The sequence below is a fragment of the Triturus cristatus genome, chromosome 4_2 (assembly GCF_964204655.1).
Source record: "Triturus cristatus chromosome 4_2, aTriCri1.1, whole genome shotgun sequence".
NCBI lineage: Eukaryota > Metazoa > Chordata > Amphibia > Caudata > Salamandridae > Triturus > Triturus cristatus.
Genome location: NC_140586.1, coordinates 664078936 through 664097312, shown reverse-complemented (window position 1 = coordinate 664097312; position 18377 = coordinate 664078936). Strand labels below are relative to the sequence as shown.

The following is an 18377-nucleotide window of genomic DNA, read 5'->3' as shown; positions in this document are numbered from 1 at the left end:
AAGGGTTCCTGGGCAGGTGGAGGGAAAGCATCGAATCTATCTGTTTACACACGATGTCATGCTATCTCTTACGGAAGCCAAGTCAAAGGAAAGGCAAACTGCATAAGGCACTGAAGCGGTACAACAAGGGAAATGCAATGTTAGCAGAGATTCGTCAAATTGCTGATTAGTTCACAGGAAACAGAGGAATGAATGTGTATAGCTATGAAGAAAGATGCATGAGCACATTGTATTATTGGTAAAGATTGATTGATGCACATGCTTAAAAAACTAAAACAAATTTGGAAAAAAGAGCAATGCCTGATTTTGTTTTTGTTCTTTCTCCAGTCCAAACAAACTCAAAACAGGTGCTGGCCTCACCATTTTTTTCCAGAGCATCTGGGACTCTCTACCCAATGTTAATTAAGACTAGTTGTTTATGGTATAGGCATTTCCTCATATAAGCAGTAAAGTGCTTATATGAGACATTTGGACAATTTATAGAATATTTTGTAATTTTATGCAGTACCCAATAACATTTTTTGCCCCCATGACTGGGAGTAAGAACATACAGTGCCCTTTGTATTGTATTATAATTGCATTTATATAGCATTGTGTTAAATAGTCCCAAAGGTATTTTCAAGGACTGTTCAAATTTGTGGCATGAGCTGCCTATTTTTAGTTTTTAAAAATCATATGATGCCATATCTGTCTGTCGTGGGACATTGATTCACTCAGGTGAAAATGGCTACAAGCCCTTCCGTGCAAATTAAAGAAACATGTTCTTGAAATAACTGAATACGCAACTGTCTCGCTCATTTGGGCCAGGATAGGTGCACTAGGACCCAGGCAGCTGTCTTTGACTGACTCCAGCTGAGGAAACTTATGGCCCATTAAATCCATTTATAGTATAGATAACGGAGAGACATGGTACTTTTGATTGTTCTAGTAATATTTTGTGTTTGAAATTCCTCAAAAAATCAAGCTCCAAGTCCTGAGATAACTGTACGGGGTTGATGACAGAATAATCACTTTCCTGCAGGACTGATCTCTCTGTTGCTCATCCATTAATTTTCGTCAGAGATAACATTGAAATGGGAAGAGACCATTATTGGGGGTCGACACAGCGGATAGATATCAGATCCTCCGTCCATTGCTTTGAGCTCAACACCGAGTCGGTTCTATAAGTGTATCAAGCTGCGACGTGTCTTTGGTCAAATCTTACCGACCAATGACTCCATGCCAACCGCTGCCATACTGTGGTTGGAGCAAGGTTATGTTTCTCAGGCTCCCCATGAGTTAAACGGCCTGTAAAATCCCACTAGTGATACACAGCTTCAGACCTTGACTAAGACGACTAAGACAGATAACGTTGATGAGTTGCAAGGTTAGTAATTGGAGGATGCATCATCTTCAAGTGCGATCTAACTAGAGGAGATTACGGGACTTCACACTCCAATATTTGTATTACACCCCTAAGTATCTGCATTAGATCTTAGAAGACTGTTGAAAAGCATCCTGATATGTGTTGGTTAGGTAAGGAATGGATCCTGCCCCGCAGAAGGTAAACAAAGAAATATATACATTCAAGGAACTGAGTGTAGACATCATCATCGACATCCGCAGTGTGATTTTCAACCTTGTTCTAACGCAAATAAAAAATTGACAATAAGTGATGAATGGAAATGCTTTAATTAATCTTAACCATTGACAATTGAGGTGGTTTCACTCCATTCTTTTAATGTGTTGCTCTGTTTTGCATTACAGACAGAGACCAACCGTAAGCAAATATGGCCTGAATGCACCGTATAAAGGCCAATTCGCCACCATCTGCTAGGTGGCGTTTCCTCTGAGTGGGAATAGAAGCAACCTTGAGCACATTTCAGACATGTTTTGCCTCATTGATCAGGTTCAGCTTTAATTCCTATGGTAGGGCGAGCTCCAGACCCTTGCCTGGGCATACCCATGCTACCCAAGGCAATTCACTGGGACAGAAAAAATGCTTTTATTTATTTAATCGTAACCATTGGCAGTTGCTGTGATCAGATTGTATTTTATTGTTTTTGTCCAGAGGTCAGTGACAGACCGTAACTGACACCCTATTCATATTAAGATTGACCTAAAAGGAACTTTTAGCACAAGCTGATAGGTTATTCTCCTTCTGAATGTTAACACAAGCAACCCTAGACGTGTCTAAGTCTAGCCATGCCTCATCAGTCATATGCCGCTTGATTTCCTGTTGCACAGAATTTTAGATACCCCAGGTGTGGGCATAGGTATGCCTCTTATGACGACTCACCGCAACAGATTAAAGGTGATGGCTGAGAATTATCGACGAATCTTAGCCACTGCAATTTCATGGGGCACATTCTATTCCATTGTTTTCAGCTCCTTGTGACATTATAGAGAGGGATCAATCATAAACTAATCATTCTTCTTCAAGCCCCAAAAAGCTCAAGCCATCCGGAACCACTAGTCCAGATTTCCTCTGAACAGGAACTCAAGCAACCTTGGACATGTTTCAGTCTTGCTGAGAATCCCCCTAGAGGTACAGCTTTTCTTCAGCGTGGCACAGTGAGCTATGGGACCAGCGCCTAGACACCTTTGTGCAGATGTGAGCATGTCTAGTGGATGGCTTTGCATGTGGTTTCTCCTTTGTTCGTGTTGTGTCATCCTTCAGATCCCTCCATCTTCTCCACTTCGATGTCTTACTTCTCAGAGTTCACTGCCCACAACAGAGACAAGGTAACTGCTGGTCTGGCTAAACACAGAAGGACATTGTCCAACCTGAAGGAAATATTCTTGCCTGACCCATGCTTTATATTCACTGAAAGAAAAGGCCTTACAAGGCAGGTGCTGAATCTAATCATCAAAGGGTTTATTAGATGTGTTGATGTTCTGTACTTGATATTCTTACATTTTATAAGAATGCTGTCTTTTTTACTGTTTCTATTATTTGAAATACCCTTTGCAGGCCGCATTTCTTATTTAATTAAGATAGTAAAATGTTTAGCTTATACGACTTGTGCAAACCACAAATGAACTATAATAAGCAGTAAGCGCGTACGAAGGGATAGAAAAGCATCCACATATACCATGAAAATGGTTGGAAATTGTTAAAACGTTAAGTAAACAGATCATCTTCTTACGTATATTTGAATTACTACTTTCTCAATTTATTCTTAGTGAAGACAGATGGCTGTAATAAGCACAGGAAGAGAGAATGTAGGAATGTAAATATTGTTAGAAAAGCATACGTTTAAACTATTTAAAGGATGTTGAGTAATTGTTTAAACCTTAACAAGCTTCCAGTTTACTCCACATATATGTTATCTTTCCCAGCTGTCTTTAGTAACTTAAAAAGACAAGTATTTTATAAAATGTATTGAACACAATTTTCAGTGATCTGAATCATATTCACATTGTCAGCCAGTCAAAATACTTTACATAGATCAACAAAGTAGAAAAATATAACACAATTTACAAAGTGCAAAATATATTTAAAAAAAAGTCCAGCTGTTGTCATAAAACAGATAAAATTCTAAAGAAAAAGTACAGCAATTCAAAGATTGAACACATTTACAATTTGCAAAAAAACTCCACTGATTTCATCCCTATTATACCAGCTCAGGAGGTGGCCACTACATTTTATAGGCACTTTTCTAGGTTCCCATGAGAAATTTTGCCTCACCGATGATATGTGGCCTGGATGTAGTTGTACTCAAAATTCTAAAAGCAACCTGGTATCTCTTAGTCCCAAGATTCTTGCACAGTGGGACAATCCACTTTGCTGGCAAACTACTGTACCGGGGGCAAAAGAACAATAAGTGTTATATTCACATTAATACTGAAACGGTTTTATATTTTACGTCTGTTTTGTATTAAGGGCTTGTTTTTTTTTATTTATCACTGCGCCTTCTCTGTTTTGTTTCAGACATGAGAAAAATCCAAATGGTAACATATTGCAGTTACGTTTTAATCTTGAACTGAACAGAGTCACAGCTGTCAAGTTCTCATCAGTCTTTCCTTCCTAGTAATATTTTGCTTTGCAGCTCGTTGGTACCATAGTAGCTTTCCTGATGTGATGTTATGTTATGATCTCTTGGTATAGCGCAGCGAATCGTCCCCAAAGGAATATCTTGGCGCTTCTGCTGAAGTATTTTACTAACGAAAACTGACTAAAACAGCCAGGTTTTTAGGAGTTTTTAAAAAAAAATCCCAGCTCTCTGCACAAACTCATTGTTAGGGAAAGATTATTTCAATAGAAAGGGGCCAAGTAGGAAAAAGACCTCCCTGCAAACCTGGAGGTACGAATCTGTGGAATATGAAGAAGGTCTCAGCACGCTAGTTGGGTGATAAGGACTAATTCTATTTTGTAGGTAGGTTGGAGCCTTACAATTCAGGGTTTTATAAGTGAGACAGCACATCTTTAAGATGAGTATTTTCCTTATAAGATAGCCAGTGTAGAGAGTGAAGTATTGGGGCAGAGGGAGAGCCAGACGGAAGATTACACACCAGTCTGGCTGCATTCTTCTGCACCAACTACAATTTAGATAGGTCTCATTTGCACCAGCAAGGAAAGCATTTCCATAGTCGAGACAACTTTTAACTAAGGTTTGAACTAGGGTTTTCCTAGAGGTAGCAGAAAGGCAAGAAAATGCTTTCTTCAGTAGTCGCATGGTGGCAAAACAAATTCTGCAAAGGGTAAAAACGTTCTTTTTATGGACAATGATGTGTCCAACTTCATGCCAAGATTTTTAACTACTTGTTTTGGGGATGGAGCAGGTCCTAATTTGGATGTCCACCAATCCGACTTTCACAGATGTAACGCTTTATCGAATAAAAGTATTTAGGACTTTTCTCTATTTAATTGCAGACAGTCGTTAGACATCCAGGAGACGATCCTCCTCATGCAATCAGAGAAGCGGACTTTAACCCCATCGAAGTCAGGGCCAAAGGAGATAACCAGCTGAGTGTCATGCGTGTAAGAAGTTGTCTTGAAACCACATGCCTTGATAATTTGTGCCAAAGGGGCAATATAGACATTAAATAATGTGGCACTTAATGTAGACACCTGCAGTGCCCCTTTTCCGACTGGTAAGGTGTGTGATTTAAAAGGCTTCAAGGAAATGGTTTGAGAACGGTCTTTCAATAAGTCAACAAACCATTTAAGACCTTTGCCATAGATCCCAATGTCATATAGCCTGTGAATTAGAATCTCGTGAGAGACCGTATCGAAGGCTGCAGTTGGATCCAAGAGCTCCAGCATCATTGGAGTCCCTGCATCAAGGGATAAGCTAATAGTGCCTGTGACAGAAACTAAGGAAGTTTCTGTTCTGTATCTCGCTCTAAAACCCGACTGTGATAGATCGAGTAGCCAGTTCTCTTCCAAAAATGCGGAAAGCTACTTATTTGTAATAGTCTCCGTAGGAGAGGAAGCAGCGAAATAGGCCGAAAATTTGAAGGATTATTGGAGTCGACATTAGGCTTTTTCAAGATGAGGGAAACTAAAGTGGTTTTCCAGATGATAGGAACTGAGGCTGAGTCCATGGAAAGATTAAAAAGAAACGTGATGGCAGGCTCAATTAAGTCGGAAAAACTTGCCATGACACTGGGAGGGCACAGGTCCAGTGGTGATGCTGGTTTGGCAGTCTCTACCACCCTCTGAGTTTCCTCCAGAGTACAAGGGACAAAACTTTCCAGATGAAAAGTAGCCTTAGAAGAAGGCAAATTAAAATCAGGAAGACTGTCAGATTGGCTCCGAGTTAAGGGGGAAATTAGCATAGGTACTATTCATTTTTTCTTCAAAGAAATTGGTTAAGGAGTTGCATATCTCTCGTAAGGCTGGGATCATACGTGCACAGGCACGAGGTTTAGTCAACTCATTAAGAGTTCTAAAGAGAATTTTTGTGGAATTGCCTGCTTGATCAATTTTATTTATATTAAAGTTTTTACTTTGTAAGGTTGTCCAGTGCTGGTTCATTGATGACATAACATTCCATATTTTTAGAAGATACATGTGAGATAAATTTACAAATAATTAATCTATATGGAAGTAAATGATGTAGTCCACAGTTGTCCTGAAAATACAGGTCAGAGGCCCCACTCTTGTGCATGTTAAATGAAAACTCCTTCTATGCTCTACACTTACTGTTGATGTCCTAATTAAAACAAAATCTAATCACAGACAATATTTATTTCTGTATGTGGTTTATATGTCTGATCTATTTAATGACTTGTTTACTATTTCTTATTGTCCACGGATGCTGCAAACATGCGCCACTCATCATTAAGCTCAGTCAGGGCCGGATTTAGGGCAATGGGACTGGTGTGGCCACACCGGGCGCTGACCTGGGGAGGGGGCACTTGGCTCGGGGGGTGGGGGGAATAACTTACGACCTAAAAGCACCTTCAGCAGAGTTCCTTGTGCGTCCAGTTTTCAGGCAGCAATAAAAATGTCAAGATGGCTCTTGTGATTAATGTTCCTGCTAGAGAGAGAGATCAGAGTTTTGTCTATGGGCAGTTTTGACTTGCCATAAAGTAGAACAGAGGGTTAAAATGCCTGCTGCAAAGAATGTGTACCTTGCAGATCACAGATCTGTATTTTGTATGCCTAGCTGAAAGGATTACTGCTTTTGTCACAGAGATCCTTTTGTTACTGCAGTTCATAAGAAACAACTCTAATACAGAACAGTAACTGTTACAAACTGACATCAAAGAGCTGCATGCAAACTGCATAAAATAGGTTAGGATGTTCTGTTTTATTTATCCCCAGGCTTTCATTATCTATTCCTATTGACGCTGAAAAGGTTTGTCTGGGAGGTAGATATACGTTCTTATTAGTAAAGTAAGCCTTTACCAGTGCTTTAAAAGAAATGAAATGTATGTGAGAGAAGGGCTGTGGAGAGATATGGGGCACTTTTGCCTGGTGGTTGTGAGGGAATCTGAGGAGGTGGTCAAGGGAGGAGTCATAAATGATTGTCACACAGGGCGCCAACAGCTCTAAAGCTGTCCCTGAGCTCAGTTCTTGCTTTGTCTTTCCTTTTGGATGATCAACCCAATTCCATTTTGTGCCCATATGCACATGCAATGGTTGCACCAAGGTGAAGATGGGGCTGTAAGCTCCGTTGGTAGGAGTCTGGCACCTGGAGTAATAACAAGGCGAACAAGACATAAAAAGTGCTATGCTCAGGGCATGTGCTAGCTTTGAATTGACAAATGCGCTATTGACGTTACTGGACAGAAACACCAAGCACACACTCACCGTTGTAAATGTCTGTGCTAGAAGCTCTCCTGCACTTGAGAGGGGCCCTTAGTGGCCAACAAGGATGGGCGCAGGCTCTGAGTGCACCCACGCTCCGGGTGACCTTCAGACCCCCTTCTGGAGTAGGGCCCCTGTGAGCAGATGCTGACAGAATGGATTTCTTCTGGAAGAAATTCATGGATGTTCTAGCTAAATCTGGGGGCTTATTTAGTGATTGCAACGTGTGCACAGACCTTATGCAGATGCTAACCTTGTGTCCTTGCAAGCTAAATTACAGAAGAGTTCAAACTAACAGCTCTGCCACTCAGCAATCTTGTTCATAGTGCTCCCTTGTCACTTCCAATAGTACACCTCTAGCAGTGAACGGGACCCTGCTTCATGGGAAGCTATGTCGACTCCACAAGGACGAATGCGGTCAAGCCTGCAGTACCCTCCTTAAGGTCTTCAGGGTCTCCATCAAGAGCTGGAAGGAAGGCTTCCTCTGCATTGATGCCGACACTGTGGAGTCTTTTTAAAAGGGCATCATAAAGGGCTGCATGGGGTAAAATGCAGGTTGGGGCTATCAGAGACTGTAGCTATCTGTGAGCTGTCCCTGAGGGTACCTCTTTGTCCCTTCCCAGTGGGCACTTTCCCTGATGACATGCAAAATGTGTGATTCCTTCAGGATGGCATCATTTGGTGTGTCCTACCAAGGCCTAGCTGCCAATGTGCATGCTTCAGTACACTTTGGCAAGCTCACAGGCGAAGATGTTTTCCTCTTCTGCATGGGGAACGCCCCTGTGTAAATATGTGAATGACCACTTACCACTGTTTGGGTGCTAATGATGTTCCTTTGTTTTGTTCTTCTACATTATGCACCATACAAACAGCTGCAGAACATTCTTTAACCATGTGAGTCTGCTGGAGCATAGAAATAGGCACTTTGGTTTGTACAGTCCCAAGAAGGAATAAACCTTCCAATAATTCCAATGGGTGCTTAGTCTTGATAGTTGTTATATTCTTAAGAAATAGTCTTGATAATGACCTAGTGCCTGATTTAGAGTTTGGCAGATAGGTACTCCATCACAAACGCGATAGTTATTACTTCGGGCTTATTACAGGAGCATTAGGATTTAAAACACTTGTAATAAGGCAGGGTAACCCTCATCTTTGTGACATATTACTTGGTCACCAAACTCTAAATGAGGCCCCTAATTTATAAAGGTGTCTTGAGTAGTTAATTCCAAATCGTTTTTGCCCTACTTGGGTTTTTCAGGCATGTTCCTTTTAATCCTGTTCAGCTTTGCGTGTAGAATTGCGGCAGCGTTTCCTCCATAGAATAGGTCCTATTTAAAGTCAAACACTTGGAGTATTTGAGAGCAGCCACACTTTCAATACCGTTTTGCGTTGCATTTTGTGTGTTATTTTTCGACGGCGTGTTGAAAATTGCTGCATTGTGCAACTCCACAATGTGGGGTCGTCTCTTCTGGTAGTTACATAGCTGATGAAGTAAGAGGAAAGGCCCCCTGATTTCAAACTGCTTGTACTTACCGCATTGAGGAATATCTTGCAGTAGTCTAGTGGAAGATAGTGAAGCCAGAGTGCATCCTTTGACATTATCTACAAAATCGTATTCTTGAAATATTATGTTGATTGGTGGCTGTTAAACATTCAATACTTAGTAAATATGCAAACATTCAAATACACTCCCTCTAAATGTACACCTTACTTTTGACACGTGTCTATTCTAAGTGTCCTTCTAAACATCCCCAGAGATGGCAAGGCCACTCTCCTGTTTTGCAAGGTATTATGCACCTTACCTGTAGGTGGAAGTAGCAAATTACATAAATTATGCCTTTCCACCTTCACCTGATAAAGTAGCAGAGAATTGTTCACTTGGAAAAACTCTTAGGGTGTCATTTAGCGTATGGCGGGCAGGAAATTCTGTCACAAAAATCGAGCAATGCTATCCACCCTATTACAAGTGCCATAGGACATAATGCACTTGTAATACAGCAGACAAGATATCTCTGATCTTCTTGATAGAGTATCTAATCGCAAACTCTAATTCAGGCCCTGAATGTAGATAAAAGTGCTCAAAGCCCATGCAGACATCTTCAGAAATATTCTGGTATGTCTGTTGGAGATTGTTGGTAACAGAGGGGCAGCGCTGGGTTAAGAGAACTGTTTTCTTCTCGACGCTGGATGGTCTCTGTTGGACTTGGCCCTCTCTGCAGGGTAACCACTGAATCTTTTGCCTTCACCCCTCCTGTTTATTGAATTTCTTTTTTGTTGTCATTAGGACTATGTGCACTTTACCACTACTGACCAGTGATTGTGATCACTCATTGAAACCCTGTAAAATTGGCCTACACCTGATTGGCACATTTAATTTACCCTTTAAGTCCCTAGTGAAGTAGTACAAGTGTATTTGGGCCTTCCTGACTATCTTACCAATAAATTGCAGGTAGTCCAAAACGAAAAAGCCCGTACCCTTCTGAGTTTGCCTCTGAGAGCACATGTCCCTGCATTTGCGGCCCTGCACTGGCTCCCTATAAAGAAGAGGATTCTTTTTAAGACCCTTGTCCTGGTGCATAGGGCCCTCCATCAGGCTGGTGCAGGGTACCTCGGGGCAAGAATTAGTTTCTATGCTCCATCTAGGTACTTTCGTCCAACCAATGATTTTTGGGCCAAAACTCCTAGGGTCAGGCGCTCTAGGGTCAGAGACGGGTCCTTTTTCTGCTTAGGACAATCAGCATGGAACAAATTGCCTCTTGAGCTACGTGTCATTACATCCTCCTTCCACTTTAGAGAGGAACTGAAAATGTGGCTCTATAATCAGGATTAATTGGTCTTTGGTCATATTGAGCAGTGGCATTTGAGATGCAGAGCGCCGGGACACTCCTTGGAGGAACAGTACGCTGTGTAATGCTACCAGTGGACCTGCAGTACTTGTTGTGCCACACACTTAAGTAGGCTTGTAAAGCATGTCTCAGGCCTGCCATTGCAACCTGTGTGCAGCTTTAAACTGCCAATGCGTCCTGGAAAAATAAACCTCTTACCATGCCTAAAACTCCCTTTTTAATACATGTAAGTCACCACTAAGGTGGGATCTAAATAGCCCACGAGTCAAGGTGCATTGTATTTAAAAAGTTGAACATGTACTTTTAAGTTTTAGTCCTAAATTTGTTTTCACTATTGTGAGGCCTACCTCTCCAATATGATAACTGTGGGTTACTTTTGCTTGGGAACAGGTAGAAATGTCATGTTTTCCAATCATCTTTAATGGTCAAGTTGGATTTTATGTCACAATTTTTTTAATGCCACTTTTGGAAATTTGGCATTTTCTTATCCTAACCATTTGCAGCCAGTGTCCTGGGTCACATGACTGTGATTAGCATGGCAGTTGGCCTTTGTGTATTCCTCCGAGACAGTGAGACAAAGGGGACTAGGTGTTGGCAGGATGGGCACGCAGACCTGTTACCTTTCCAAAACACATTTCAAAGGAGCCTCAGCACACTCACAAAGAACTTCACACCAGTCTTTTGTCAGCCTAGACCCTTTGCAACCTGGGAAGGGAGGAAGGGAATTCCAGAGCAATGTGTCGTGGGGGGGAGGGGGGTGCAACTCCACAGGTTTCTTCCACTTCAAAGTTGGCACAAATTATAAAATAGGAAATAGCGAAGATCTGACCTACTCTTCAGTTCACTCTTGGACCTGCAGAGGACACTCAGAAGGCCTGTCCTACACTTCAGAGGATTGCCCTGCTGCCTGAGCCTTGCTTTGTACTTCAGAGGACTGCCCTGCTTCCTTACGCCTGCCTTGAACCCTCAGCGGATTGCCCTCCTGCTGGAGGATTGTCTTGCTGCTTGTACTCAGGAATACCATAATGACTCCAAGGGCTAGTTGTCCGACCCCCTGTTCTGAGCTACAGGGACACAAAAAGCTACAACAACTTGACCCTGCACCTGGACCCTGTTAGAAGTGAGTCCTACCCTCAAAGTGGTACCCACCCTGTACTGAACTCTTGAAAGTTGTGCTCAAGGTGCCCTAAGAACTTTAAACCAAAACTTGGGACTTAGAACATTTTCAGCCAAAAAGTGTCCTGAGAACCGAGAGGAGACCTGGACCTACTTGCTCGCCGATCCGCCCAAGGTGCAACCGCAAATCCTGTTCAGCTGCTCCTTGCACAAAGGGTATCTGGTTTCATGGGCCCCTCATCTGCAGCCTACAGCTTGGTCCTGCTGCAGATTTTTGACTTCCAAAAAATTGACTAAGTCTGAACGTTGAAATATTCACCGCAACTTTATCAGACAGCTCCCCAAAGACAAAGCTTCCTCCACAGACATCGTCGGCTTCCTTGCCCTGCTTAACTTTACATTAAAAAATTCTTCTAAGTCCGAAGGTAAGCAGAGACTCAATCCACCTCTTATATCTGAATCGTGTTCCATCATGGTCAGCCATAACTTTGACTTTGTACCAGTCTTACGTGACCAGATATCTGCGGTTGGCACTTTAATTTTTTAGGCGCTAGTTTTTACCAAAACTTTAAAACTCTGGTTATACTGAGTAGATTTTTGTCGTTTTGGACTCAAATAATGTATTAGATTTTATTTTATTTTTCTTGTGGTGTGTTTTCACTTTTTTACTTTTTAAGTGCTGCATAAAAACTCCACACCTGGCCTCTAAGTTAAGCCTGACTAGTTTTGTGCCAAGTGACCAGAGGGTTAAGCATGGGTTAATTTAGTGACTTTTTGTGGTTCACCCTGACAGGGTTTGAGGTTGTTGCTTGAGAAGGGTTCACACCACCCCTGAACTAAAAACACGATTTCTAACAGTCCTCTTAAAGATAACAGGTGGCACAAATTTGGGGGATGGATTTGCAAGTAAGCAATAGGATTAAAATGTGAAAGATGAAAAGCAGTCAGAAGAATGGAAGAACCTAAGTGAAAGAAGTTGAAAAGAACGGCATGGTTAGGAGCACAATGTGAGTAAAGAAGGAAATTCTCAGCCAAGATCAAGTTTTTTGGCTAGTACTCACGTACTGGGATTGAAACGCAGAGAATAGTATCTTAAAGCAATCAAGAACCCGTCATCCAGAGGGTTTCTGTTCTATTTCGTACGGAGTATACAGCATCTTTCCCTGGTGTTTACAATGCACTAAGTCCGGGATACTCAAGGTATAGTCTAGGGGCCACTTGCGGCCCTCCTGACATTGACATGTGGCCCCCGGGTTGCTGTTTACTTAATTTAGCACCCACTTTCAGAAAGTTGTTAAGCCAGCCAGTATTTATGCATACATTAACTAAAGCAAAAATAAAAGCAAAGATTGTTTCCTACACCATTTATCTTTAGAAACACCGTCATTTTTAATGACATTGTGCGACAATCACGTGAAAATAAACTTTTGAAAAGCCATAAAAGTGTTTTTTATTAGCATGCAAAAGCATTTAATCTCAGTCCATCAGATTATATCAATTCATAATAGTGATAGTCCTCAAGCATGAACTTAGAATAGAAGCATTCATGCCGTCCCCGCTGTGACAACAATGCCATTAGTGAGCCAAGAGGCAAGTTAGTTGTCATTGCACCCACTATGTGGCCCAGGTTATTATTATACGTGGGAAAACCTTATAGTTCATTAAATCAAACAAAAGATGTTTTGCACAGCACACATCCTGATGTATGCCTTTCAGGGTACTCTCATATGTAATAATGAACAAAAGGAGACAGTGAAATAAAGCATTTGCTAGGATGGGAAGCCAGGATTGACATGATTCTTCTAAAGACGTGGGGCTTCATTTAGAGTACAGTATGGAATGAAACCCTCAAAATAACTCCGCCACTCACTGTGCTCACCAGGCACGTGCTTCACATGCCCCACACCCACCCAATACGCCCTCCACCCTGCCGGCATCAATGTGGTCCTCGGTGATATCAGACACCATACTTTTTGATCCCTGGGAAAATGTTTGCGAGCACCCATGCACTAAGCAGAAAGGAGCCCATTTTTACTAATATCACAAAGAATCTTTAAATAAATATTGAGTTAGTGAGGGTCATTTAGGAAGTATGAAAGGAGAGTTAGGGTGGGAATAAGAAACACTGATGGAAACTGGATCCTCTGACTCGGATTACAGTCACTTGAAGTGTGGCTTTTATTCGCTTTTCCTGGAATTGTGGACGTGGGCGTTTCCAAGGTCCGTTAGAGAGGCACCAAAATCAAGCATTTTGGAAGCACCTCGCAGGGCTCCAGAAGAGGCGGTATTCATTTCTTCTGGATTGGAGTGGGAATTATAATTGAGGATACATTCTAAATGCAATTCAACAATTCCTATAGCAGTGAATGATATATTATGTCTTGTTAATGGAAGTGATTAGGTAAGCAGAACCATAATCGAATCAGCATTGGCAAAGCCAATTGGTCCAGCCTTGGCGGCGTGCAATGTAGTTAATTTATTTTCACTAAGCCAATTGGTCCGGCCTTGCCATGTATGCAGCGTTGTTGTTGTTTTGCTAGTATATGCTGTATGTAAATGCAAAAACAAAATGGCAAACATAAAAATAAAGGAGTCAGCCCAGACACTGAAATGCATTTCAATAGATATGGTCGTCTGATGTACTTCCTGCTCAAGACTATATGCTCTGGTGGGCTGATGCAAGATGTGACTGACACCTGAACAGACCAGCGGATGAAGAGGGGTGACCAAAGTCCCTTGTATAAATGTTTCTAAGCAAGAATGTTGATAACATGTATTTTTGGAACATCTGGGACGGGCAAGACATCTAAAGCTGTCTCTAGATCATAGCTAAAAGGTGGTTTGAGAAACTCCCTCGGTGTTTGATTAGCTGCTTCCTTGTAGATGTTTTGACACAGTGGTATGGCTTTCGGGTCAAGAAGATATGATTCCAGTATGAAGTAATGTGCGTCCTGCACGCCCCTTCGCTCAGTTTTCTGTCCCGACATCAGTGACGCATGAAAACCAGGGGCCTTGCATGCGAGAGCCATGTGATGTCATATCGGGGTATGTGTCAACCTCTAACCTGAGACCTATTGAGATATTAATCTGCAATGAAAACTCTGATGTGTTCAAACGTTGACGATTAATTTCTCATACTTAACATTAGCATTACATGCTTAATGATTATTCGTTGTATTTATTCTATTGTGTTTGCATATTTACCAAATAAAATTAGATTTTTAAACAAACAAAAAAAAAGTTGACTGACGTTAAAAGATAATGTCCACTAAATTGCCTTTCAATGTCTTGTTCTTCCAGCTCCACAAAGCGCCTCAAGTCTGTGGAGGATGAAATGGACAGTCCCGGCGAAGAGCCGTTTTATACAAGTCAAGGGCGCTCCCCGGGCAGCGGCAGCCAGTCGAGTGGATGGCATGACGTCGAGCCAGGTAATGAGCCGGCGCCGCACAAAGGCCCGTCAGAGAATGTTCACACTGGCCCGGGCCTCAGTGCCCTATTAATGCTGAATTACTGTGAAAGAGGAACTCCAGAAAGAGAACAGGGGGCAAACAAAGCAAGACTTTATTTCTTTTGAAACCGCATCTGAGCGAAAAATTGCAGTAATTATTCTTCAGCGGCAGTCGTGTCTTTTGATGTCTGGCATTTTTGTTTTAACTCGGACTTCTGACATGCGTTGTGCAGCAACGTTTTTCGCTTCGTGCGTAGCCTTTGCCTATTGTCATTTACAGGTCATTCTTAACGTCTTTATCTGTTATTACTGCGCATAAATGAATTCTGGTGCTGTCCACGCCTCAAACATTTGTATGTGATTTGATGTTATTGCGCATGCGCTGCGCCCTCAGTACATTCCATCCGTATTGGAGCTGGGGCGGCTTGGCCTGGGTGTATGTACATCCGCGAGAGGAAGGAGTTCAGCCAGGGAGTGGCTATGTGATGTCTACTAGGCATTAGGCCGGCCTCTTCGGTGGTCCTCTCTGTGATGAAGAGGTCAAGGTAGGAATTCCACATGGTTCAGCTTTGAGAGTGCAGGGATTGCCTCGTGCAGAACTGCAGTTAAGAGGCGGTTTTGCATACATTTTATTATATATTCTCTTGCAACTTTGTTCAGCTGTTTTTTCAGTAATGCATAGCCCCGCCGAGGGAAAAAAGTTGACATTATTTTACACTTTCATTACATATTTAAAAGAGCTCAACTCATTTTTAAGAATATGTGAGATTGCATTTGTGTAGTATGATCATATGACAGATACATTCGAGTTTGACAAAGATAAGAAACTGTCTGGAGTAATTACTTGGATGAAAAAGTGTCAGGAATCCATTTGTCCCTTCTGTACACACCTGTGCAATTACCCAACAGAACTCTTTCGTTGGTTTGTAAGAGATGGAAAGCGCAAGCTTTTGCTACGTTGAGCATTTGGGATGAGTGGTGAAACACAGACTTCATTGTTCTTTGTCAGCAAGTGGGGGTGCGTTGATATATTATATTGAGTTTATTATCTTGGAAGATTTGCTTTTAGCTGTTGAGCAAGAGAAAGAAAAGCACAGCTGGGCGATAGAAAACCTGTTTTAAGTGTATAACTTGCCCATATGACTTTAACTTCACAGTTCTTTACCGAATCCCGGCTTCTAATGTTCGCATGGAGTTATTCTGCCTTCATTGTGCTCGAATGGGTCAGTGAGTAAAGCATTTGCTGCTGACCAATGGGAGCGAGCGATCAGTCTTGGTTTGAATCCCCACAAGGCGTGTTCAGCCTAGCATCAGAGCACAAGTAAAACTGAGGTAATGCAAGCGCACAAAGGAGCAAATGTGTGATTGCTGCTGCACAAAATGAGTTATTTGGGACGTGAACAGTGTCCGCCAACTGTACATTTTAAGTTTCTGTAATGTTGCAAAGATGCATCGTAATTCTGTTAGTGTATCCTGTGTCACCGCACACACACCATGTGACCATTTTTGCACAACCAGCTGGATAAACCACATCACTAGATGTCATGCTTGGTTAAGTTGTGCACTGTTGTACTGGCAGGGGTGTGTTCCATGTTCTGCTGTGTGGCTGATTGGCTAGCTGTTAAGATTGTTTGTTCCAAATTGTTCTATTGTCTAAAAGTAGGAAAGTGGAGTTTCTGGAATAAAACCGTTTCCTGCTTCTTAGCATCTTCCTAGTGTTAAAGTTTCCTACTTTTCTTATGAAATGTCGTAGGTAATGTAAGTTCGTTGGAACCACGCCTTTCTTAATGGAACTGCTCTCCTCAAGCCTCTGCTTCACAACCATGTAACAACTAACAAGGGAATGTGAACTTGGCAGGAGAAAGTGTTGGGTCGTCCAGAAGGAGTCACTGCTGTTCCAGCACGCTCCGCAGTGCCGCAAGCAAACTCCTCCCCTTCCTGTCATGAGGCAGCTGATCAGCCTCATGACCACAGGACAAGTATTGTCATGTCAAATGTTTGACATGCTGTGCCTCAGCCTATAAATGCTTCGAGTAGCTGGTTCAAATGAGGATGACTTTAGCAGACTGTGCAGTGTTTTATGATGGTATGTGTGTGCTTTAATTATATGGTGCTAGTTTTATCCATCTGACACTAAGAGTCAGAGCCATGTTGGACAAGGCCAGTGCATTATACTTTGGCTACAACAAATTGCAGGTGGCACAGTGCGTGAAAGTTCGACTCCCTATGGGACTTAGTAAATTTGATCATGTCACAAAAGAGGGAATGAAATTCTACTGGCTCCAGGCCGAGAACAGAAGGAAACTGAAATGCCTTACCATGCTATATAGTTTCCACCTAGAGTTGACTCCACCTTATCTAAATGAAAAAACACTGCTCCCACTCGCAAGTAGATTTCCTGTAGGCTGCGTGTTCTTTCCAATTTACTACAATGGGTGGAAGATTAGGGAATAAATCCATGGAATACCATTCCCACAGCTCAGTGGCTTGAACCCTCCAGTAGCTCGTTCAAAACAGCTATAAAGACCATGTTGTTTGCTTGATCCCTGACTCCATCTGCTGCCACCAACAGGAAGACCGTCAGTACCTGGAGATAATGATGCAGGATAATGCATGCTGCATTTGTTTTCCTTACTCAATATATATGCTACTTTCTGTACATGGAATATGGGAATTTGCAGGAAAATGCTTTGGATTTTAATACTTCAAATTTGCTGCTTCTCACTTCATTTTGGCAGATCGTATTCTAGTAAAGGCGCTTTCTTTGCTTCACCATATATATATTTTTTCTCAACAATATGCTAACTTCACCACTCTCTGTAATCTGCATGAGACGATCATAGCATGAAGCGTGAGTAGTCTGAAAAACGAAGGCCGTGATTTAGAACTGAAGGATAGATATACTGTGTGTCCTGTTTACAGTGTATGCATCGCTGTACACTCTTAAGTTGAGTGAACGGCACATCCACCTATTTTTGGCGGATGTCCAGCATTAGCCAAACTTTAAACAAGGGCCAGAGTCTTCATGAGGGAAGTAGTGTTCTCTAAGGTAATTTCATGAGGGTAATTTTATAGCTTATTCAGTTCTTTCATGTGATGAGTTTCTAAGTTAGTGATTCAGACTTAAGATCAGAGTCTTATGGCCTGATTTCAATGTTGGTGGGTGGGAACTGCATCACAATGGCAACGGAGTTCCTTCCCCGCCAACATTTTGGTCCGCCCGCCCAATTTAAAATCGGTTGGACCATAGGTTAGAAGGCGGCAGAGACTACTCTGTCTCCACCGTGGTGAAACCCCTCTAACGGAGTAAGGGTTTTCAAAGTTTGGCTGTACGTCTGCCCACCTAATTTAGATGGGTGGGCATACAGTTTATTTTCATTGTCTGTTATGGGCAGGTAAAATCTGACAGTAAGGGGCACCGTAAAGTGTTCCATGACCCCTTGCTATGGGAGGAAACTCGTATGGCGACGTAGGCCATTGTTTTTTTTATTTAAAAAAAGAAAATTCTCTTTTGGATTTTCTTTTTGAAAATGAAAAAAATCACTGTAACTTTGCCAGGAGACAGTTTAATGGGTGGCCCCTCTGCGATGGAGTACGTTACTGTATCGCCCTGGCAGAGAAACTGCTGCCAGCCAGGATTTTAATCGGGCCCTTAGTAATTTAAATGTCTATTTTGTTCCTGTGACTGAGTAGCCCTTCTGCTCACTACTTGCCCGTAGTAGAACCT

The 18377-nt window shown here is 42.0% G+C and overlaps 1 protein-coding gene across 11 annotated transcripts in view; it reads left to right on the top strand.

Moving 5' to 3' along the window:
- Positions 1–18377, top strand: part of NFIA (nuclear factor I A) — a 775047-nt gene that overhangs the window by 626745 nt on the left and 129925 nt on the right. For all 11 annotated transcript variants that reach the window (XM_085602454.1, XM_085602465.1, XM_085602464.1 and 8 more), the window contains exon 6: positions 14503–14630. In XM_085602454.1, coding sequence (XP_085458580.1) covers positions 14503–14630 — 128 coding nt within the window. The remainder of the gene's footprint in view (positions 1–14502; positions 14631–18377) is intronic.